General features: G+C 39.4%; 1 protein-coding gene across 1 annotated transcript; it reads left to right on the top strand.

Moving 5' to 3' along the window:
* The first annotated feature begins 100 nt into the window (after positions 1 to 100).
* On the top strand, positions 101 to 21,926 carry EIF4E (eukaryotic translation initiation factor 4E). Its single transcript, XM_064449998.1, has 7 exons — positions 101 to 213; positions 9,662 to 9,768; positions 11,987 to 12,082; positions 14,085 to 14,148; positions 16,075 to 16,188; positions 18,705 to 18,844; positions 20,883 to 21,926. Exons 1-7 carry the CDS (start codon positions 196 to 198, stop codon positions 20,995 to 20,997), a joined length of 654 nt encoding a protein of 217 aa, XP_064306068.1. The 5' UTR covers positions 101 to 195; the 3' UTR covers positions 20,998 to 21,926.
* Positions 21,927 to 23,668: the final 1,742 nt, after the last annotated feature.

Here is a 23,668-nt window from a genome sequence, read left to right as displayed (position 1 = left end):
ACTGACTGACTACATCTCCCGGCAGGCACCGCGCCCCGCCCGGGGCCCGCGGGCAGCGCCTCCCCTCCCCCCTCCCGAACGGCCGCCGGGATCACGTGACCGCCGGGCGGGCCAATCGGTTTTGAACCTGCGTTTTTTTATCCGCCCCCTTTCCCCCACCTCCCCACGGCGCTTCTGCGATCGGAGCGATCTAAGATGGCGACGGTGGAACCGGTGAGTGTTTCATTCCCTCCTCCCGCCCGCCTTCCTCGTGTCTTTCCTCGCCCTCCCGCCGCCGCCTCCTCGGGCCGCGGCTTCCCCTGGCCGCGGCGGGCGAGGGGCGGGCGAGCGGGGAGGCCGGCGGGTGCCGAGCACGGAGGGGGCCGGGTGGGGGGTTGGAGCGGGAGGCGCCGGCCTGCGCGGCGGGAGGGGGAGGCGGGGGCCGGCAGGCCGTGACTGCACCGCCGGCACCGACCGACGGGTGCGGCGGAGGTGGGGAGGGGGAGGGCGCAGGGAGCGAGGCCCGGCGGCCGCTGGCTGCCACCGCGGCGTCCATTGTGCCGCGCCCCGCCCGCGGCCCCCGCCGCCCGGCCCGGCCGCCTCCGCGGCGCTGCGGCGGGGAGGGGGGGCACGGGACACGCCGCCGGGTCCGGAAGGCGCGGTGAGGCGCAGCCGGGGGCGGCGGCGGGGGCGAGCAGGCCCGGCCGCCTGGCGGGAGGCCGCTCGCCGCCGCGCTGGGCGCATGTGGCGCGGTGGGGGTGGCCATGTTGCTTCCCGCCCGGAGGGGCCGGTGGGTTAGAGCGGCCGGTCAGCCGAGGGGCGGCTCTTCGCCCTCCCGGCGGGCGGGGGCGGCCGGGCCCGGCTCGGGGGAGGGCGGTGAGCTTGCGGGGTCCCGCCCGGCCCCGGCGGGGACCCGCCAGTTAGCAGATGCGCTGCTTGGGAGCTTGGCAGCTGCAACAAGAACACGGTGTGACTGGTGAGACTGGAGGCGCGTTGCAAGCGAAATTGGCCCTTTCCGGTTATGTCATCTTTCTGGATCAAAGCGGTATTTTTATCCGAGCTTTTTCTCTTACAGTTTTCACGGTAACTAAGCACTTTTTTCTTTTTCTAGGTATTAACTTACATTTATGATACTATGCTTTGTTTTGTAAAGACTGCCCTAGCGTGCACTTCCATAAAGAGCCGAAGCAGCTGGATGTGGTCCAAGTTCAGTTGTTATTCTAATCCCCCATGCTTGTGTATCATGAGGAGCAGGCAGCAGAACACTTGAGTATGAGGGTTTCAAGAAAATGAGAAACTTAAGGAAGGCTAGTTTCTTGTTGCTGCTTACCAACTGCAAACAGATAGCCAGTGCGTACTTTGGAGAGGCTTTACAACATTAGATGAAAAGTGTTTTACGTTTGAAAATCACTGTTTTTAAATAAAGATTGATTTAACCCTTCTGTGTAAGGGACATTGATCCTTGTTTTACAAAGGGACATTGATCCTCCTCTTAAAATTTCCTTCCATGAACAAAAAAAAAATCCTACCTTTACTTACAAGGAAGAGATTCAAACTGGTTAGCACTTATAAATCGCTTGACTAGCAGTTCTGAACAGGAAGAATGTCAGTTGTTAAGACAGTAAGCTGGACCACCAGTAGTGCCCTTCCCACGTTCTCTGGCCGTAGTGCTAAACACTTGTTTTCGCATCCAAAACCTGATCTTTCTAAGCTGTAGCCCACGTATCTGAAGATGAGAGCTTCCTGTCAGATCAGTGTTTTGTGATGACCGTATGGCTTAGCAGGGGTCATGGTAAATCATTTGTAATACTGATGGCCACTGGAAATGGAAATTACTTTAAAGGTATGGGCTTGTGGGTTTCTTGGCTGTGGTCCTGGCATAAGCCTGCCACTGCACCATTCTCATAATTGTTCTTGCATAAGCATGAGGTTGCATGTTGAGCTGGATCTGGGGCCTCTTTTAGCCAAAAATAAGCTATTGATTTTTGCCATGCTGTTTCCCAGCAAGACTGGGTTCTCGGATCCAGTTCCCCATGTCATGACAAACAGCTGTGCTGGGCAGAAAGGGCAATACTCACAACAGTTTTAAGTATTGCTGCTGTTGAATGTTCTGCTGTAGTTGGAGTATGCTTGACTTCAGGAAACAAATATCAGCTATGCTTGCTTATTTTCAGATTTATTTAAATAATAAAATTTTTATTTATTGTCCTTTCAGGTGGCTCATGCTTCTCCTACCTAAGCGTAATGCTAGACTTGTTTAGTGATTGAGGTAGTAGATGCTCAATGTGGAAATACTACATGCTTTTCAATTGAACAATTTAATATACCTGTGGCTAGGGATTGGATTTTCTCTTGATCATAGGGAAGCCTTTCTGTTCCTGACCTTCAAAGTCTGGACCTCGGTTTGTAGAGGTGTCATCTGTGGTACTTCCCTAGTGTGAAAATGTGTTTCAGGAAATGCAAAACATGTGCCTTTCTATTTTTTTTTTAAATGTAGGCTCCTGCTAAAATCAGTGATGTTTCTAGTAGTTCCATCCTCAAATGTATGTTTTAAGTCTTGTTAAAAGGCTGGAAAAAATGTTTGAAACTCTTTAGGAATATTGAAACTTGAGTTCAGCGTGCTATAAAGAGTCCATAGAAGTTGCTAAGAAAAGCAAGATTATTCTAAGTAAATATAGACCTGTTGCCCAGTGGTTTGCTTCTCTGCTGCATGGAAAACTTAAGCTTCTGCAACACTGACAGGTTAAAACTTCCAGTTTTTCTTGTGCTATCCAGACTGTTTCTCTTCTAAGACTATTCTAGATTAGTGTTTGAGAATATGCAGAAGTGTGTCCTATTAGAGTGTGCTCATATTGTAGCCTTTGAGGATTAAATGTGATCAGATAACACTGTGCAAAAGTCCAAAAAGTTGACGACAAAACCAATAGTAATGCTTTAGTAAACAGTAGTTTACCAAAGGTGACTTTAAAATGTAGCCATGCAAAGCCTGCAACTTCTACGTGTGTATAAATTATGTGGAGGTAATTTACAAATGAGCATCTGATCCTGTATTGTTCAAACTTGAAATGGGCATCATGGTTGGGATTTTTTTTGCTTCAAGACAGCTATGGCAGTTGTGCAAATGCAATTCTTGGGAATTTAATTCTGCATTTTAAGACACATGGGTGAAACTTCTGTTATGTATAATTTGAAAAATGCTTGTTTAAATAGCTAACCACTAGGTAGGACTCAAAACTTATTTAAATGAAACAGTATTATCTCAAGGGGTTACAAAGGTAGTGGTGTAGGGCCATAATGTTCTCGAAAGTTCAAAATAGCTCCTAAAATTCAAGGTAGGCTGAAAGTTATTTCTTTTGTATTATTGACAGACAGTTGGTACATTGATTATGTGCAGGCCATGTTTGGTGTTAGACTTACTTTCATTACTAGGTATTTCTGCTGTAATGTAGTCAGTGACCTGCTTGGTTAAAATCAATATAGTATTCAGCTGTAGTATTGTGAACATGGTTGCGTGTTGCATGTTTCTGGAATGATGCAGGATAAATGCATCTTGCATGCTGTTTAATAATTGAGAATAACTATCATAAACTTTCAAATTGTAAATTACACTTCTGATTGAACAAAGTTTCTTTTAAGAGGAGGAAAATGTTGGGCAACTTGTAAATTTTGAGATAAACATTTTTAAGGCAATTTTTAAATTACATTTCACCCAGCATATAAAATGTCAAGCTCATTTCAAGGTAATGCATAAAAATAGAATCTGAGACTGAGTTGTGTTTCATTTACTGATACTACCTGCAGGTGCGGAGGTATATTGAAAATTTTGATGAGAAAATAAGGTGAGCAGTTTCGCAGCTTTGTAAAGATCAGTGTGAATTTTGAGGGGATAGAGGGGAGACTCACATGAGCGATGTTGGTAGAGAGCCTGCATTGTGAAAGAGAAATGCAGATTTTAAAAGTGAATTAATGTGACTTCTTCCTCAACCAAATTTGTCTTTCACTTTTGAAATATTCCAAAGTCAAGGTTAAATGTAAGTAGAGGCTATTTATAACCTAGAAACATAGTGGTCACTCATTTCTTAAAGTCCTAAAACCTATTCCCCTTCACGTTATGAAGGGACTAAGTGTGAACTACAGATGTAAGTGTCCTGTGTAATACAAGTGTTCTGTTAGCTGCCTGAGAGTGGCAGTTGTCCTTGATTCTTATATAGTGGATGTAAGGCAAAATAATTTTAATGGTTTAAAAGACTTTTTTCTAAATATGCAGAGCAGTCATTTAAATTAATAAGCTTTTAAGTAGTTGTCAGTTTTTCTTGTGTTTGATGCCATTTATTGAAGTAGCCTGTATACATTACATGCTTGCAATAATTGGGCATACCAGTAGTATGTCCAGTACTTCATCGTTTTGGTTGAAGGCTGAACTCTTAAGCATCCATATATGTTATAATTTTGGTTTAAAATCTTTTCTGAGGATTGAATGTGTCTTCTCAGCTGATGCAAAATTCTATGCTTGGTTGTATGAGTGGCTCAATATGCTCGCAGTAATTTGGAGTGCTTTTATGTCTCTTGTGTAGAAGTGTGCAGGGAGATTAGAGGTGTTTTGTCCCTTGAGTCATCTGAACTGTTCTCCTCAGCAGTTTTAGGAAGTTTTTGTTTTCTTGTCTGAGTGCCTTAGAGCTAGCAATGTTAGATGTGGAAAATCATCTTATCCCATGGGTAGACTTCATGTTCCAGTAGCAAAGGCACCAGCAGACTGCAAACTGAGGTGAGAAGTCGTAGCACAAGGGCAACCTGCCTAGGCAGCTAGAAAAAACCATGAAGGTACTGAAATATTTTGATACACCTTGTAACTTGTTTACTAATCCTAGTCATAAGGCTTTGAGTTAAATGTTGAAAATCTGGTGGGTACTTTCAAGCGTATATAACTAATTTTTCAGAAGTCAAAAGGGCTGTAAGTATTCTTTGAGTCTTTTAAAATCTGGGATTATATCTCCTGAAAAAAACAACCCAGTATGCCCCTCTGACCCTGGAGGAAGCATGTGACTCTTCTACTTCAATCTTTTGTTCCTGTCCTTCTGTATGTGTGTTGCACTTCTAATTTGGTGGGATGTCACTCAGTTAAAATCATGTCTGTTTGTGTTCTACTAGTGAATGCTGTTCTAAAAATCTGTGCTGGCCTAAGTAATAATATATGCAGTCAGGATAGTTGTTCCATATTAGGCTGTTATATCATGCCTGGAAAATTTTTCTGCCCTGGTTTCTGGAAAGCTACTTAACACTGGTTAATTGGTAACAAGTGGTTATTGGTACCTCTCTTCCAGTTAGTATAACACATATAGAGGTACAAATCATATGTAGCATATTCATTCCTCAGAACTGCCTATCAGATTATCATTTGGTTTGATGTGCTGTAAGAAAATACACTTGCTTGTGGGTGGGCTTAAATACTTTTTCTCTAGAATATTTGAAAATAAATGGCTATTGATCTTGTGCCTTGTGAATTGTTATCCTAACTGTAGTGTAGTAGCAGTTACCTGTGAGAAGCATAAGGGCGAGCAGATAGTTGACATTGTCATCAGATGACTAGGGGGAAAAGTGTTTTCTCATTCAGTTTGAAACCCTGAACAAGAGGGTGGAAACTCTCAAATGTAACTTGCTTTGGTTTAATGCAGAACTCTGGAAGCCTCCTCCACTGATTGATTCTCTTAACTTTCACCAAGAATGCATAATAGTGCTCAGTCACATCCACATAGGACTTAGATGTGCTGTCCCAACTGGACTTCCTAAACAATTTCTGCAGCCAATTAGATGATGTGACTGTGGTCTGGGCAGTACCTGAAAACACTTGGTGAAACCTAGTCAAGCTAGTTGTTCTCTTCAGTAGACAAACCTGATTAAGCAGTTTTACTGTAAGCGCTATTTGTTTCCTGTCCCGGTGGCATGCACGCCTTTGATATGTTGGTCATTATGTGCTGTGGAGAAAGAATAAATAGCACCAATTAAATCTGCAAGTGTCAGAATCCAAGTAATGTGCAGATACACAGTCATTAAATGCTGAGTAGGCAAATGTTTCATGGACTTCTGCAAGCTGATTCCTACATCAAAAAAGCCATGTGGGTAGTGAATAAATGTCGCTTTTAATTACGTGCTGTCTTGGGTATGAGTAGGATTGGCCATATGAAGCTTTCCAGTTTATCTGGTAATACTACCCTATTTTATGTCTATTAAAAGCTGTGAACCGAGTGGTGGCTGAGTTTAATAGTAGACGCAAAGTCAAGTTTAGGTTAAAGAACACATTAGTTATAAGTAAAAGGAAAGTATTATGAAGGATTTTAAATTTAGTAGTCCAGAAGCTATTTGTGGAGACAGTCTGACATTGGTAAGTTAACAGTGTAGCAATTGGAAGATTTCAAGGTGTGAATTGGTAAAATGTGTACAATATCACAATAGGTCATATTGTATTTATAGACTCTTAAAATCTGCGTGCTTCAGGGTAGAATTCCAGTAGCTGGAAAGAGGTTAGATATGAGAAATGGACTTTGAATGCCAATTAGTGAACTTACCTACTTTGTATTTGACTAATAATGAAGAGAGCCTTGCTATACAAATATTTCAGCTTGGTGGTGAGAATAGTGAGATAAAGGTAAGATGAAAGAAAATGGAAGCTGTTATGATAATCAGTGAAAAATTAAACAGGTCCACTTCCTGTTTTCCTTGATATCATGTAGTGGGAAACAAAAGGTAGTGAAAACAAGCTGCTTTAGGCTTCTGAGACCAGCCAGAAAACTCTTTTGTGGTAGAAAGCTCTGCTTCCAACTTTACACTTTTTTCCAGTTTTATTCTGGAATGTACTGCTGTACCTGTCCTTTTTGGGCAGCCTGGTGCTGGGGGTAAGGGGGGAATATCTTCTGGCTGGGTTAGTTTTAGAGGAGAGTGGCATAATCTTGAGTAAAGGTCATGGTTAGCTGGGCCTTGGAGGTGAGTTGTCATGTATGGCTTTGGACAGAAGCTTGAAATAATGGTTAGTCTGAGTTTCATTAATGCTAGGTAGCTTTCAAAATACCTTAAGGGAATTGTGGTGACTTCACAAATGTTTGTGCTGAGTCAGATGTCTTCCATTTGTCCAGAAATGGACTTTAACATAGTTATGTGGAGGGTGACCATCGATATACCAGGCAGGTATTGAGGCTCATCGGATTTTTTAATTGTCTGGGGTGGTACCTTAATCCTTTCTGATGTTGTCTTGTGTTAGAAGTTATGAAATGGCATAGCCCTGCATGTGCTTAGGAGTGTTGTATTGATTTTTCCAGTTTATATAGTTATGATACTTGTGTAAGACTGACCAGGGAGGCTTTAGGATTAGCTCTTTGTATATTGAAAGCTATTTGCTGAGCAAACATGAATGAGATTCTCAACTGAAGTTATTTTTGGAAGACACTCTCTTATTTGTCAAGGGTGAGTGTGGTTGATGTAAAAATTTTTACTGTAATAGCATTTGTAAATCAATTGCAAGTGTTAGATGTCACAACTTCAGAGTATCAGATGAAAGCAAGCTTTATCACAAAACCTAGTGCTTAGTTTACTTCCAAAAATATCAGCAAGATTTTTCTTGTATGCTTGTTGTATTTGCACATGTAATGTTTCTAACTCTTCTAGTTAGAAGCTGCTGAAGGGGCAGCACTTAAATAGTAGTTGTCTGTACTTGGCTTTTTGTAGTATAATACAAATGGTAACTTGGAAGAGAAAATACTGAAGTGCTGCTTTTGTTATATTTTACAGTGTTTGTGCATTGACCATCTTAATTTGTTCTGTGGGGTTCTTGTATGTGATTAAAGGGAAAGATGTATATTTGACCCCATCAATTTAAAAATAAATGGGGCTCACACTAGAAATGTTATTCTAGATAGTTTGAAACACTAAGCTTTTTGAAGGCCTCTTTAGCTTTTTATAGTATTACACTGAAGAAGATTTGACAGATTGTTCAAAACTATGCTTCTGTGGGTTTGTCAGTGATGTTCCCCATCAGGGAATCTTCAGACAGCATTTTGTTTTATTATGAGGCAGGAAATTGTAGTACTTGCCCCTTATACTGTGTAATTCAAAGCACTGTCCCAGTTGTCACTGCCCCTGTCATGTCTTTGGATTTCAGTCTTCTCACTGTGAACATAGGAACACATGAAAGCACAGTTAAACATGATGTAAATTAGCTTTTGGCCTGAGATTTTTTTCTAGGTGGGCTGTTAAACTAAAGCATACTTAATTATTTTCAAGTGTAAAGGTGTAACTTCTCTGAAGTAAAAACATAATATGCTTAATAATGCTGAATATATTGATAATGAAAATCCCTATTAAGACAGATCTTCAGGTGTTATTGGAAGAGTTTGCCAGCTGGGGCTGTGAAAGTTAAACAGTGGTGATGGAACAGATTTGAAGCTATTACACTTTTCAGCAGCTTTGGTGATGATAAACTGAGTAACATAGAAGCCTGGAGTAAACTCTTCCATTAATTAGATGATTTACCGTTGCTTAATCCACCCGTATATTGCTTTGTTCTCTTTAGACCACAAGGTTAACACTAATTTTTAAGTTCTAATTCTGTATTGCTGCATTTAGGAATGTCTAGAATCTTTGGGTCTGCTGTAGTTAGTATTTGTTTATATTACTGAGGTGCTTTTCTTTCATAGGGTCAGCTGTACAGGTGTTTTTGGGTTAGTGGGAGGGAATGAGCTCTAGTCTTCATTCCTTGTCTCTAATAGCCTAGCATGGATTGCAGATTAGGGAGAGATGGTGGTAACTGTCGGGGACACTTGGTCTCACAATAAAGCTTTGTGTTCCCTGGGTTGAAGGAATGGCATTAGAATTTCAAACCTGACACAGTGGCTTGTCTAACCGAATGACAAGCTTGGGGGGGTTGCATGCAAAGGGAGTATGTTATTTCACTTCTTTGTGTTAAAGCATGTTTGACATCTCTAGTGCTGTCTTTAGAAATTTGAAAAAATAATAGTTGGAATCAGTCTAATATGTGGCAAATGTGTAAGTACATTTATTTTGGTTTGAAATTTGAGAACTAGTATGTGTTTAAATTGTGCTGTTTGGTGCCTGAAGCTTTGTTAGCAGTCATGTTGCAAATACAAAGATAACTACTTACCAGTCTGGTTTCTAGCCGCTTGTAATAGCGGATTTCAGACCTGAAAGTTGTAGGCATGTCACCTACTTGTAGTAACAGATTTTTCTAAATAAACAGGGCTTATGCATCTGTTTCCAATGATGCTTTGTCAGAAACTGACTTTTTAAAAAATAATTCCCTTCTGAAATGATTATTCTGGAAATTAGGTGCGCGTGTTCTAGATAACACAGCATATGCATATTTCTGAAATAACTCAGAACTGTTTCAAAATAAGACAAGTATGTTAAGTAAACCATTCTGGAAACAAATGACACAGGAAGCAAATCACTGAACAGCAGAATGTGAATTCCTGCAGTTAGTACTTATTGTAGGACGTGTTCAGATGTTGAGGAATAAAGGTATGCAGATTGTGATTTCATTATGTGATTTGGGCCCCTAATCCAAGATTAATTAGATGAACTCTAAGCTGAAACCTTCTTAGAGTTACTTCAAAGAACTAAATTATTCCAATAAAAATTGAGAAGGAATGTATTAATAACTCCTTTCTTCAAACAGGAAACCACTCCCAACCCTCAGCCTTCAGAAGAGGAGAAAACTGAGCCAGCACCCAGTCAGGAGGTTGCCAGCCCAGAACAGTATATTAAACATCCACTACAGAACAGGTAAATAGTACAGAAACTTGATTGTGATTTTGCCAAAGATGGAAGAATGCCCGTGGCTTTACAGCTTTCTCGTTTACCTTATGCTTTCTAGCAGCATTTTGAGAGTTCTAAATTTTCTAAAGATTTTTGTGGTGAGGTTGCAGAGGAAATGGAATCTGATCCTGTTGTAATTTAGAGCCTTTTAACATAGTGTTGTTACAGAAGTTGAAAATCTTAGCAAATTTTCATAATGCAGTCAGGTAATTGTAAAGAGCATGGCTTTGCTTTTAGTTGGAGGCAAGCTGAGCTTTTATTGCTTTTGTCTGGTGTGTTTTAAGAGACTCACACTGAGATGAAGTTGCTGCCAAGCAGAACTGGAAAAGCTTCAAGTCTGCCTTGTCCTTTGGGCAATTAAGGTGCCAGTAGTAAAGATGTCTCATTGTTTCTTATCAGAGTCTTACTCCTTCATATCTTAATTTTTTTTTCTGCTATTTGGAACTGAATGTAGTAGAAGCTGTGTTAATCGGCCAAAGAGTGTATAGACTTGATCATATGAGTGGTTGGTGTCTACAGTAATACTGTTTTCATTATCTGTAGGAAGTACACAGCAGAACAGACTCTGTAAAGTGCAAATGTCCCCTTTTGTACCAGTGTGTCACTAAGAAAAAACTGTAGGCCACTTAAATTTTCTTGTTTAACAAGGAAAACATGGAGCAGTAGTTAAAAATAGTTAAGAAGTTACTGAAAAGTCAAAGCCCTCTTACAAAATTCTGTTCAGTGTGCAAAAACAGGTATGTCTTAAAAGCTTTAAAAGCTACTACTCAGCTTTTTACTGAGCTATAGAGACAAAAGGACTTTACCAAGAAGTTTTGTACTTGAAAAGCTCATGTTGAACTACCTTTCTGCAGTAAAGATATTATAAGCTTGAATTCATTTAAATGTGAGGTTTAAATAAGGTTTAATTCATTTAAATGTGCACAAAGGTTACTCCAGCAGCATCATATACTTCAAAAAGAGCAGCTAGGAAGTAATTTTCTCCCAAGTAAGCTGAAGAGCTGATGTGGGGTGCTCAGTACTTAATGTTGTTGGGTAGGTGCTGCCCCAAGTAAACCTTTTACCAAGTGGCACCTTACTCTTTTTTCTAAATTTTGAGCAAGTGTGGAAAACTACTCTGCACTGTGATGCTATGCTCTGTGTATCCCATTTTCCCTTGTCTTTCTCTCAACTTCCATTCTTTTTCCTCAACACTTGGATTAAATCGGTACTGATGCTCCTTGAAAAGTGATAGTGGGGCTATTACTGGAAAATTCTTGATATTTCAAACCTTTTAAAGGTTTAGTAAAGTCAAAACAATAGATTGACACCTGGTGACTTCCAGTACTCTGCTATGAGAAGATAAATCTGCTCTAGTGCTAACCTGAGTCATTTCAGCACTGCTGAAACTGTCAGAGTGAAAAATAAGCCTGTTTTCTTAAATGTGTCATCAGGTATCCTGATCCAGCATTTAAACAATGCTTTTTAGATCCAGAAAGAGCATCTTTGTGTGGAAAAAGTTTAATTTATAATGTGTTGAGATTTTTATTCAGCGGAGGTAATAATGAAGGAAATTGGGTGGAAATTTTTTCAGTTATTCTTGGCTCTATATATGCGATTTAAAAACTTTAAACAGTTAAAGCTGGTGGGTTTTTAAGATTGTTGCTGTTAGTAAGCTTAACACAGCTTCCCTTTTAAAATTTATGATCTCCTAGTATGGGAGTACTTGGGACACTTTCATGTCATGTATAGCATTGGAGTGATATAATTAGCTTTTGTAACCTTTACACAGAAACTGCTGGAAAGGGAACAGTGCTCCTAGTTTAAATAGTTGGTGCTTCAGACCATAATAAGTTATTGGTGGTGATGGGCTGCACTTTAGCAGTAGCAGCAACAAGAAACATCCGAGGCTTAGAGGTTTAGAGTCTTAGAAATAGTTCCAAAACTATTTAAAATATTGACCTGAATGGATTGATCAAGTCCGCCATGATTCCTGTAATGAGAACACAAATCTTGTTGATCTGCAGAGCTGGATTTGAGAACCAAGTTTCTCTTGTAGCTTGTTGATGAAAGCTGACTTCCATGCTGATAATATCTTAAGGTTTGCAATTATTTTTACTGCAACAGTACAAATAATGAATTATATTTTTAATATTTATATTTTTAATACACTTTAATTTCTAGATTCTATTTTGCTTTCCTTTAGATGGGCACTCTGGTTTTTTAAAAATGACAAGAGCAAAACTTGGCAAGCAAATCTTCGTCTTATCTCCAAGTTTGATACTGTTGAAGATTTTTGGGCGTAAGTAAAGATTTTTCAGTCTGCATAATAATCCTGGCATATGTTAGCAGAGTTTAGGCCACAGTAAAAAACCCATAAAGTACTCCATTAACTACAAGTTTTTGGGTGTAATCGGAAATGTTTGCAAAATTGAAAATTCAGAATGTGGTAGAGCATAACCTTTGAAGAAAATGTGATTGGAGAAGTTTATCATAATTTAGATGCACATTGTCATGCTGCTAACGCTGCTTATAGTTATATGTACATGATGTACATGTAGAAAAATGTATTTGTGCAGTAGCTATCTCATAGTAATGTGAATTTGTAAATTCTTATAGCCAACTGATTGTCACTTCCTCAGCCCCAGATTTTGCTAGTTGGTTAAATTCTCAGACAGCTGGCTCACTTCAGATGTTCAAGAGTGCCTGAATCTGGAGTGTAGTACTTGGAAGACTGATGCAGATTAATGGCATCCTTGAAAGTTCATTAGAGGTTACAGAAGAAACTGCCTTCATTCTAAATCAAAGGTCTGTGAAAGCAGTTAGGCTCAAACAGCAAGAACAAAGCCTTTGAAGGTAGGCCTTTGCTTTCCAAACACTTGCTTCAGTCAAATTCAGGCAGCTTACTTGGAAGATTTTGCCTGCCATAAGATAAAATATGGAGAAAATGCAAGTGGCATGAAATTGAGGGTGAAAAAATGCATTATATATTTGATCCTTCTCAGTGTTTCATGCTATATTGAGTGGTGAGGTTTTTCTTTTGGATATCATCAGTAAGGGGGAGATGGTGTCTGTTAGTGGAATAATGAGACCAATCAGTGACCCATTAGCACCAACAGGAAAGAAATAAGATACTGACAGCATTGAACAAGTATTTTTCAGTGCAGTCTTCAGAGGAAGGCGAATAGGGTTCTGTGCTTGTTAACCAGCTTTCCCATTCCTACTATGGGGTGTAGTGATGGTTGAGTGAACAGTATTTAGCCTCCCACCGCATACCCCAAGGCTGCAAAATTGTTTGAAAGTCACTATTAAAGTTGGCTAAGGGTAAGTTTTCTGAGCTCCTATAACCAAGATAGTCTGGGTAATTAAAATAGAAGTTTAATCTAGATGTCTGCAGTTAAGGTATAAAATCATTCACAAGCAATTGTGAAGTTATGCCTCCATTGTGGTTGGAGTGGGAGAAATAGGTGTGTTCTGGAGAGAAAATGCTACTGTTAAGGTAAACTTAAAGGAGGGAAGCTGGTGATCTGTAGCTGGCTTTGGAAATTCCTTTGCCTGGTCTCTAATTGTTAGAACATCACAGTAATTTTCCCTGTGGTGCTGGACCATGCCTGAATGTTAGCTGGTCTTGGACTATGGGTTACTGTGGTATGTGCAGGCCTTTTTCTGAAGTCTGACCTTAACAGTGCGGGAAGAAAGGCATCTATCTACTAGAGGAGGAGACATTATGTACTCTGATTTTTTTTCTCTCAATTCCATAGTTGTAATTTGCAGTGTATATTTTGTTTGTCTGTTCTTGCCTGTTGAGTCCTATTTCAGCTTGAATTATCAGGCCTACAGTTGTCAATCCCTAGAGTATTGTATTAAATAACAAAGTTGAATATTTCTCCTAAAGCCTTTCTCTGCAGAGAGGGTAGCCTTAGAAATATAAATAATTATCCTTACTCCATGTGTGTGTATATATATGTACAGAATACGCATGCACACAGAACTTGTTGCTGTGAAGGTTCAGTGAGTTATGTTTCTAGTAACTTTGTTAGAACTAGGCTTAAAAGAAGTGTTTATTTCTGGAAAATACTCTTGTATAGGAATCCAGCAAGTGTTCATAAACCAGTTTCCATTCAGCTTCTTTAAGCCCAGAACCTTTTATATTGCTGAAAAATATTTAGGAAACAGTGTGGCTTGTGAAATAACCTTAATGCTTTTTAGTTTTTGTATTTTATTCTGTCATATGTCTTAAATTCTTTAAGAATTTTGTACCTTAAAATGCTTCATTTTTAATTCTGTTTTTTTCCCTCCAATAGCTTATACAACCATATCCAGCTCTCTAGTAATTTAATGCCTGGTTGTGACTACTCACTCTTTAAGGTATGCTTGCTAACATTTTTTCTTCAGTTATGGATGTTGACGGATGGTTTCCTGACTAAGGAAGACACTGTCCAAATATTTCACTTCAGATATGTAGGAACATGGTTGGGAATGTCCTAAAGGTGTTAATTTTTTAGGAGGTCCTAAACACATGCCCTCTGAAAATCAGGCTGTCACTAGTTCTGAAAATGCAAGTACTTGCTTTAACACACTTCAGAGAGTACATTTTAATCTGTTGTTATGTTTTTGTTCTATGTTTGAGGTGATTGTGCAAATAATTCTCAATTTTTGTAACATGAAAGATTTTCCAGCTCTGTCACTTGGTGTGGTATGAAATAAGTTAAAATGTTGGAGTTCTGTAGGAGGGTGCAATGTTCTCCAGTATTTGAGCACTACTAGCCAGGTGTACAATGCACCTATAGTTCATTTTTATAGCACCAGTTATGTGCCATATTACGTATGTATGAAATAGAAAATTGCACCCAACACTGACACTTAAAGCATGCTCAGGAAGTGTTCAGACTAGTGGATAGGAAATGCTGCTGAGAAAGTGTACATGAAATCATGCCTCACCTGGAGTGGAGATCTGAACTGGAGCTCTAAATTAACTCCTGACCTCTCCAAGGTGCTTCTAACATACTGCTTCCTTTCTGGATTCAAATATGTAAATAATTCCCCAAGTACTGGTGTCTGGTCACTCCTTTGCTTATAAAACATAGCTACTGGCTGGGGCTTCTCAGTAGACTGTGTACATGGTTTGTAAACCTCAGCAGCATTGTGTAGTGAAGAGGTGGTGATGCTTGGGTTTGGGGAGGTAGTGGTATATAGGTGACTGAGAAACCTTACTAATAAGTTTTAAGAAGCTGTAGGCCCTTCAGAGGTTATGATATCTATGGATCATGCTTGTATTCTTTGCATTAATCCTAAATTTGTGTTCTAAGAATGTGTATCTATTCTGTGTTTGCCTATCATCAATCAGCAATAATTTAATTATTTAAATGCATGGAACAGGTACAGAATTGGCAACTGTTGCGGGCTTCTGAGCAATCTCTTGCTGCTGTCCTTCAGTTGTGACCTCGTAAGAGTGCCTCTTAAAGGTGATGAAGTAGTTTGAGCTCTGCAGCTGCCAGTGAGGGTGTTAAATTTAAGTGAGCTGACACCACTCTGTCCTGCATGTTGAACACTTAATTAGTTTTCAGCTGAAGTTCTGTAGTGTGACTCTCTTAACAGATGTTTCTTAACCAAACTTCTCTGTCTAGATAGTTACCTGCTTTTTTTAATGACCGACTGTTCTGAAGTGCAGTGTAGCTGGTGGATACAGGAGTGGCAGCTGGCTGCTTTGCTGGATCAGTGCATCGAGAGACATTTAATTCAGTGCAGGGCCATTGGTAAAGCATGAATCAGAATGCAACTTGCTTTTAAAAGGTGTGTTGATTTTTGTGGCCCTGGCAATTAAAACCCTCTTACTCTCACCTTGTGCGTGCAGGAAGTCATTGATGTAGACTGCCAAGAGTGTCTGTTTCAGTGAAGTAATCTTTATGCATAAGCAAAGTATTTGGTCAGTGTCGCAATGAGTCCCAGACTTAAAATAAGGACTCCAGAATGTAGCTGCTAATTTTATCTGGTTTATACAGGGCAAAGTGGATGTTTGACTTTGCCCGTTTCCACAGGTTTTTAATGTTGTGTAGCCAAAACTTTGGCAGGGCTGTGATTCTTCTGTAGAAATAAAAAATTATTAGAGAAAGTACACTTCATAAGCTGTTCTGAAACTTTGATATCTGTATGAGACAGTGTTTCTGGACAGGTATGTATCTTAAACTACACACATTTTTCTTAAGCTGGTATTTCAGTTATTGCTGGCCTTTTAGTTTTCTTCTAGGAAAGATACGGATCAAGTCTGATTTAACTTCTGGCCATTCTTTGCAGGATGGGATTGAACCCATGTGGGAAGATGAAAAAAACAAGCGAGGAGGACGATGGCTAATTACACTAAACAAACAGCAGAGACGAAGTGACCTTGATCGCTTCTGGCTAGAGACAGTAAGCACTATGGCCTTACAAGTTACAACTGAAGAGTCTTGCATTTGTATTTAACTGGTGTGTTCTTTGTGTGCCACACCAGGCTTCTAACTTCCCGGCAGCACAGTGTCCTGTAAATTTTTATTGACGGTTTGTATTTGAAATGTGATTTTTCAGTAGTGATGCTCAATGTAGTTGTATTCTGTTGAATACATTCTTATAAGAGGCAGAAATAGAGAATTCTACAGGATAGGTTAACCTTTTCCTGAGGAACGTACAGAATGGCTGTTGAGCTACTGGGAAAATAATACTTTGCCTTGCATGTGACTCCCAGTTTTAACTGCTTAAATGTAAGCTTGTCTTACAAATACTCTTACAAGTAAATGGTTTACAGGTTTTGGTCTTGCTGAAGCAAGGGAGTTTCAGATTTTTTTTGTTCTTCCTGTACACCATAATGCTAGGATAGGCATCTTCCTGTGCAATACAAAAACACTTTTCCATTGCTGTTACCTTTTTGGAACGATTTTTTTGAATGGTAAAGGGATTATGTGGGTTGCAATAAATATGTTGTAGAAAAGGATACAACTGAACTGTCTAGGGACTGACTCGGAATGGCCTAAAAGAGCCTAGTGTGATCTGGGTTTTAGGGGCATGGATTGCATGTAGTATAATGCAAAGCGATCTTATCAAATCTGATCTTTATTCCCTGCTTGTGTGAGAGGCAAGAAGTATTGCATTGAAAGGGAGAAACGGCCTTCAGGATCAAAGCAGAGGTGACAAAAATACTGGAACTATTAGGATCTTTCTAGTCACTGTAGTAGTGATTTGAAGAAAGGATGATGAGCATTATACTACTAGGGAATATGACTGCACATGAGGAAATAAATGTCTTATGTGCATTTGGCCTCTCCCCCTAAATGCCTATATGAGTCCTTCTGACTCTGAATAACCATTACATATGGATTGGAAACATGTAGATAGCCTATGTAGACTTAAGGCTGGAGGGCTCTGTGTTTTGTTCAGCAATGAGCAATGGCATGGAGCCAAAATACCCAGGTGACTGGGACATGTGCTCTAAAACAACCCTGTCACTTCTAATTCCAGTAATTATTTGTAACCAACTTTATCCACAAAAAATAAAAACAAATCTCTTCCTTTATCATCCCCTTTTGGAACAAATTTTTATTATAATCTAATGATATTTACCATTCTTAATTGTAAACTAAACTCCACTTGAAGACTTTTTCCCCCTGTTGTGCAGCATTGATGAAGAACATAATTGAGCATGGTAATCATCTTTGCATGTGTATGTACTAAGGCTGATCAATATTTTGAATGTGTGGTTTAAACTTAAACATTTATGGTTTTCAGTACTCAGTGAACATGTGCATCCTGCAATTGGGTGTAACATTTAAAGTGTGTGTACTTGTACCTGATTTATTCAGTAGCACACTTTGTCCTCTTTGTATTTCTTTGAAGTCAGCTCCTGCAGCTCTCATGGATACCGAAAGACCTGCTTTGTTCAAAATCTGCAAGTGTTGAATTTCCAAATTTTATAAGTGATTCTGGAAAATTAATATAATGGCAGTGTATTTAACATACTATGCAAGTGAAGTAAACAAGCGTCCATCTGATGACTAATACTTCTGCACACTGAAGGAGTTTTAATTCAGCATGGACTAGGTGAATCTGTCTTAACCACAAGAAATTCTCAGTTTTGTATATCTTAAAATTGCTTGTCTTACAAGTTGTAAGTTGTAGATCTTAAAAATTACTTCCGCAGTTCGGTCACATCCCTGTGCAATATGCCAACACAATCTGATGTTCCTGAAGTGTACCATCTCTGCCAATTCCAAGCTTCACTGTTAAACTGTGGAGAATGTTGTGTTACTTACGTGCTTGTTTTGTTGCGCTTGCATTGCACATTGTTCAGGAGGACCGATTCCCACTTCAGAGTCTGTGGGAACTCTGAAGCTTCCAGAGTGTGCTGATAGGAAGTGACACTTCTTTAGATAGCACCTTTTGTGTGAGGCAGTCTGATTTGGCTCTGAATTGATGTACTTCAGAATTGAAGTTGGACCTTGTGTAGCTCACATTGCCCAAATAGTTCTTTACAGGTTCTTCCTAGATATGTAAACACTTAAAATTGTGTTTGTCTACCTGTGTTAAATGTGCTTCAGAAAGAAGAATAAATTCTTTTAATTCCTAACTGGTTTTGGTTTGGGAGGATGGGGTGGGAGGCAACACTACGTAAATGATCAACTGTGTCAGAACTTGCAGCTACTGAGACAGAAGGAGAGATGGAAAACTCAAAACAGGAGGAAGATGCTCTGCTGCATCTGAGTTACCCTCACTTGTAAGATTTGGAACTTCAGGAAGATACTGCAGTAAACAGAAAATTATTTCTGTGTGTCATGTGGCTATAAGCAGTAAAATGTAGTATTCATCAAAGTCCTTTGTGTACACTGAGCATTTGCCTATGGAGCAGGATTCTGACTTTGAACTGCCACTTCTAATGGTTGATCTTTGTTTTGTAGCTGCTGTGCCTTATTGGGGAGTCATTTGATGACTACAGCGATGATGTATGTGGTGCTGTTGTTAATGTTAGAACTAAGGGTGATAAAATAGCAATATGGACAACTGAATGTGAAAACAGGGATGCTGTTACGCATATAGGGTAAGTAACGTGATTGATGTCTTGACTATATGAAGTGTAACAACGCATTTAAAGCCAGCTAACTTGACAGAGAATGCACTTCAGGCAAATATGGCTCGTGCAGAGCCGAATCCCAAGTTAAAGTAACTCAGTGCCAAATTATTTGTGTTACTGAGTAGGTTTTTGTATGGGCTTGTGTAAGTGCAGCAGTGCAAAGAAATTACCTTTGCTGTAGTTTATAAATAATAAAAGAATTGAACGCAAATCTTGGCAGGCATTTTCTATTTCACAATGAGGCATTGTAACTAATACCTATAGGTACTGTAGATTCTGCTGCAGCATGCCAGCTTGTAAAGGTGGGTACCCAGTAACAGAGTATTGGCAAGATTTTTTTCAGGAAAGTAATGCTTACAAGTAAGAGAAGAAAGGCATTGTAAATCTTAAGCTCACAAGGATGTCCTTATATTTGAAAAAAAGCTGGACAGTGATGTGCTGTGAAGCTGTACAGAAGTTTTCCTACATTTTCTGTCTCTGTTTAAGTGCAAGTCAAAATAATGCTGAGCTTTGTGGATTACTTGACATGCATAATTGCACGTTGTAACACCTTTCCTTTCAGAAAGCAACAGTAGTCATCTCAGATTGTCATCCTTCTCTACTATGAAAAATGCGTGTTGTGCTCTGCTATTTAGCAAGTATTGCTAAAGCCAGTGGGTTCCTTATGCTGCATATCGATGCTTCAAAGTTACCTGCCGTTAAGCAGCCTATGATGACTGAATTTAACCTATGCAAACCAAAGACAGTATTTGTGTTCCCAGCTTAGCATGTCTGTCTCAGGCCAAACTTTAACTGTCAGGCATAGTAGCTTGCTGACGTTTTTCACCTATTGGGTGGCTCTCTTGACACACTCCTCATTTGGGCCTGTATGAATCTGGTGGGGTCTGCCTTACACTAACAATATTATTATATGATCATGTTCAGGCTTGAAAGGTAAGTGTTTAACAGTAGACAAACACAGCTGTGGTACACATCTGGTAGTAGAGAATAACCTTACATCAAACCCAGTATGCATCAGAGTGCATTTTAAGAATGGTATTAACCGTTAACTCAGGAGCTAAGACGACTCTATTAGGGAACTAACTAAAAAAGTTAAGATTTTACACACTGACCCAATGACTAAGGTAAGTTATGTTGACTACCTGCTGTCATGTTGCTATAACTCCAAAGTCAACACATCAAGCTTTTATTTAACAGTTAAAATTGGGGTAAGCTATGGTCCTGTAAACTGCTCCATTATGATAAGGGCAAGTTAAACTACTTTATATGGTTTCGTAAACGATCTGCAGTTGAACAGGCTTGTTCTTTGGTTTAGTCACAGCTTGCAGCCTAGTGCCATTAGTGGCTTGCACCTCACTCATACTCTATGCTGAGGAACACTGTGTGTAAGGGGGGGTATTGCTGCTGCTTTCTCAAGTCATAAAATCCAAGCTGATTTTTCTTAAAGTCCCTGTTGGATAGCTGCTCGTGACCAGTACCGTAATGAACTGGGGGCTGGGGGGCCTGCTTTCTCTCAATAGCTAAAGACAAGACAGCAAGTCTGTGCAAGAGAGATGTGTGTGGTGATGAACGCTGACTGTTCCAGGGATTGCTGTTTTGCTTGGGACATGTGCCTATATCATCTCAGTAGTTCTGGAATTGTGGACCATGACTTCTTCAAAGCTGTTTTGTTTCTCTATGTGGGCATATAGCTTGCTGATATTAATGATATTCACATGACTGCTCTAGAATGTGTTCTACATTTATGTAGGCCTGTTAATTAATTTTTGGCAAGAGCTTGTCCTGTTTTATATGGTAAGTCATTGTTCATACAGAGCTACAAGCTGATTTTAGATGCAATAAGCTAGAAAAGTCCTGTTTCAAGTCCTTTATTTGTACTTTAGAAGTTGTTTCTAAAGAGGCAATTATTTTTCATGAAGATGTCAGCAGATCTTAAAAGCAGGTGTCCTGTTACCAATTCCTTCCTTAAGGGCTTTGCTTAAACTGTTGTATTTCTTTTCTCCAGGAGAGTATACAAGGAAAGATTAGGACTTCCTCCAAAGATAGTGATTGGTTATCAGTCCCATGCAGACACAGCTACTAAGAGCGGCTCCACCACTAAAAACAGGTTTGTTGTTTAAGAAGACACCTTCTGAGTATTCTTTCATAGGAGACTGCGTCAAGCAATCGAGATTTGGGAGCTGAACCAAAGCCTCTTCAGAAGCAGAGTGGACTACATTTAAATTTGATTTCCATCTAAGTGTTGCTAAGATTTGTGAGAAGTCTCATTCGCCTTTGTCTTGTACTTCTGTGTTCAATTTTTTTCCTATTTTGGCTGAAGTAACCATTACCAATCAGAATTTTAGTACACTTCGCCCCCTGAATCCATTAATGTTTTCCTGGCCCACTCTGTAATAGCTTGGTAGAAACATTACTATTACAAAAAACCCATTTGTTTATCCACAGTGTTCAGAAAAGTTGCATTTCTGTATCCGCAGGAAATTACGCTGTGTTACATTTGCATTGTATGCAGTAACATTTTGCTGGTTTGGAAAAAGAGTATGGTGCATACAGTTTTCTAGCAATTTTTTTATACAGCATCATCTTTGCTGTAACTTATGCTGATGGCTGCTAGATTAATTTATTTGTTTTCCCTATTTGATAACATTAGTGATATTTTGATTTCAGTTGTTTTTGCTCATGTAACATTTGGTGAAGAATCTGGGAATATGACAAAGGTGGAATAAACATTAATTTTGTGCATTCTTTGGTAATTTTTTGGTTTTTTTTGTAACATCAACGCTTTGCTACAAATTTATGCATTTCAGTCAAATCAGTGATCTTTGTGTGATTTCCTAAACATAATTGTGGATTTTTTTTTAATGTAACACCATAATTTACATTCCTTACTAGAAATAGTATGTCTGTTTTTGTATCTTATGCTGTATTTTAACACTTTGTATTACTTAGGTTATTTTGCTTTGGTTAAAATGGCTCAAGTAGAAAAGCGGTCCCATTCATATTAAGACAGTGTACAAAACTGTAAATAAAATGTGTACAGTGAATTGTCTTTTAGACAACTAGATTTGTCCTTTTATTTCTCCATCTGTACAGCAAGTATTTGTACTTGTGACAAGGCAGTCTCCGCTGTGGCTTCTATTGTAGTGTCTTCGAGAAGGATAAAGTCTGGAGCTATAGTCTGAAACTTTTAATAAATCTATTAGATAGCACCCTAAATCAAAGTGAAATTACATTGATGTGGCTACTGTTTTTTCTTAGTGGTTGGGCTAATTGATCATGGTTTGTGTTGTTTCTCTTCTTACTTTTGGTCTATGCCAACCAAGAAATTCGGGTACATAGAAAGCGGTCTAGTTTCAGGTAGGAACAACACTAGAAGTGCTGAAGTGGGTGATTCTACTTTAAGTATATCGTTCCTATGTGAAGTGCCCTAGAACGTGGCTACAAAATAAAACTGTGTGAGGATCTAGGTGGTCTGCTGTTATGTGTCTTACAATGACATAACTTTCATTGGCTTGGAAGTTGTTGTGGGAGCTGTAAGTTTGCTTGACCTGCAGGATTGGGGGAAAATTTTGAAGGCCGTTGAATTAGCTGCTGCTTTTGAGCACAACATGAGAGGCTTTTTCTTCCCACTCTTTAACAGAGCATGCAGTAAAGTCAATGCTTTATTGCCAGTTTCTTACTTTTTAGCGTGTGATGTACTTTAAGACCTTGCCAGGGCTATATAGCCTTTCTTCAGTTAAATTTAGTCAGATGCTTGTTGGGGTTTTGACTTTTAACTGCTTAAAGTGAGTTTATTCACTGCGGCAGTGAAGCTTAAGTTGAATCAGGCTTTTAAATATGCCTGATCAAGGCACTGAAGTGTTTCTGTGTGTTAAGATAGACTTGACTACTTTCTTGCACATTTTATAAGAAATGTGTTGTAAATACTGTGTGTTTGACTGTACCAAAAATGTATTACATTAACTTCTGGATCATTCTTATGTCTCTCTAATAGAAACGCTTACAGTAGACTTCTATATCTAATGGTACTATGCCTTCGGTGTTGGTCATTAACCAGGACAGACATTGGATGTGGAGAGAGCGATTACTGTTTGTGCACCGGTTTCTGTGGATTCTGGTGCAACTGGTTGCCTGCCCTGATTCTGCACGTGTGCAAAGCAAGTCAGGTTTAATAGGACTGTTCATAGCAGAATATAGCTGTCCCTGCCTGTTTCCCAGCTTACTGCTTCAGCTAATCATCTTTGCAATTAAAGTAAGCTTTTTGAACTGAATTTCTGTAAACTATTTCTGTTGTATATCATCAGCCTCAAGCTGAGTAGTGTTTATAAAGGCTTTGATATTTCTGAATATCAAACCAGTAATGCTTGTATGCATGGGAAGGTAAAGATGAAGCAGTTTCCTGAGTGGTAATGTTAGATTGTCTATGTGTGTGTAACTTGGGAGTTCAGGGGCAAGGCTCATTAAAATGAGTATAAATCGGAAACCCAGGCAGTCCTGCCCTTTTGTGAAGAGTGAGATTAAACTGGGTGCTGTTGTGAGAGGCGTATGGAGTTGGTTTTGTTTAATTTCACAACAAGACTGACTGGCATATTGTTCGCGGTAGCAGCATTTGTCCATCTAGAAAGGTGATTGATAGGCTCAGGCTCCAAGATCTGAGACCACAACAAAACAAACGTATTTAAGCAGCCACCTGACTTGCACTGTTATATGAAAACTTGCAGTAGCTTGATTTGAGGCTCTTCACTGCTCAAATAACAATTGCTATGTTTCTAAAAGACGTGAGTAAAAATT

This window comes from Phalacrocorax carbo, chromosome 4 (assembly GCF_963921805.1).
Source record: "Phalacrocorax carbo chromosome 4, bPhaCar2.1, whole genome shotgun sequence".
NCBI classification, from domain to species: Eukaryota; Metazoa; Chordata; class Aves; order Suliformes; family Phalacrocoracidae; genus Phalacrocorax; species Phalacrocorax carbo.
The sequence above is the reverse complement of the archived record's forward strand: the minus strand, read 5'-3'. Positions and strand labels throughout refer to the sequence as shown.

What these genes read in the sequence shown, in the direction of transcription:
- EIF4E (XM_064449998.1), top strand. An exon ending in ACTGTTGAAGATTTTTGGGC is followed by an intron (nt 12,083 to 14,084) that starts GTAAGTAAAGAT and finishes TCCCTCCAATAG; the next exon opens with CTTATACAACCATATCCAGC. An exon ending in GATGCTGTTACGCATATAGG is followed by an intron (nt 18,845 to 20,882) that starts GTAAGTAACGTG and finishes TCTTTTCTCCAG; the next exon opens with GAGAGTATACAAGGAAAGAT.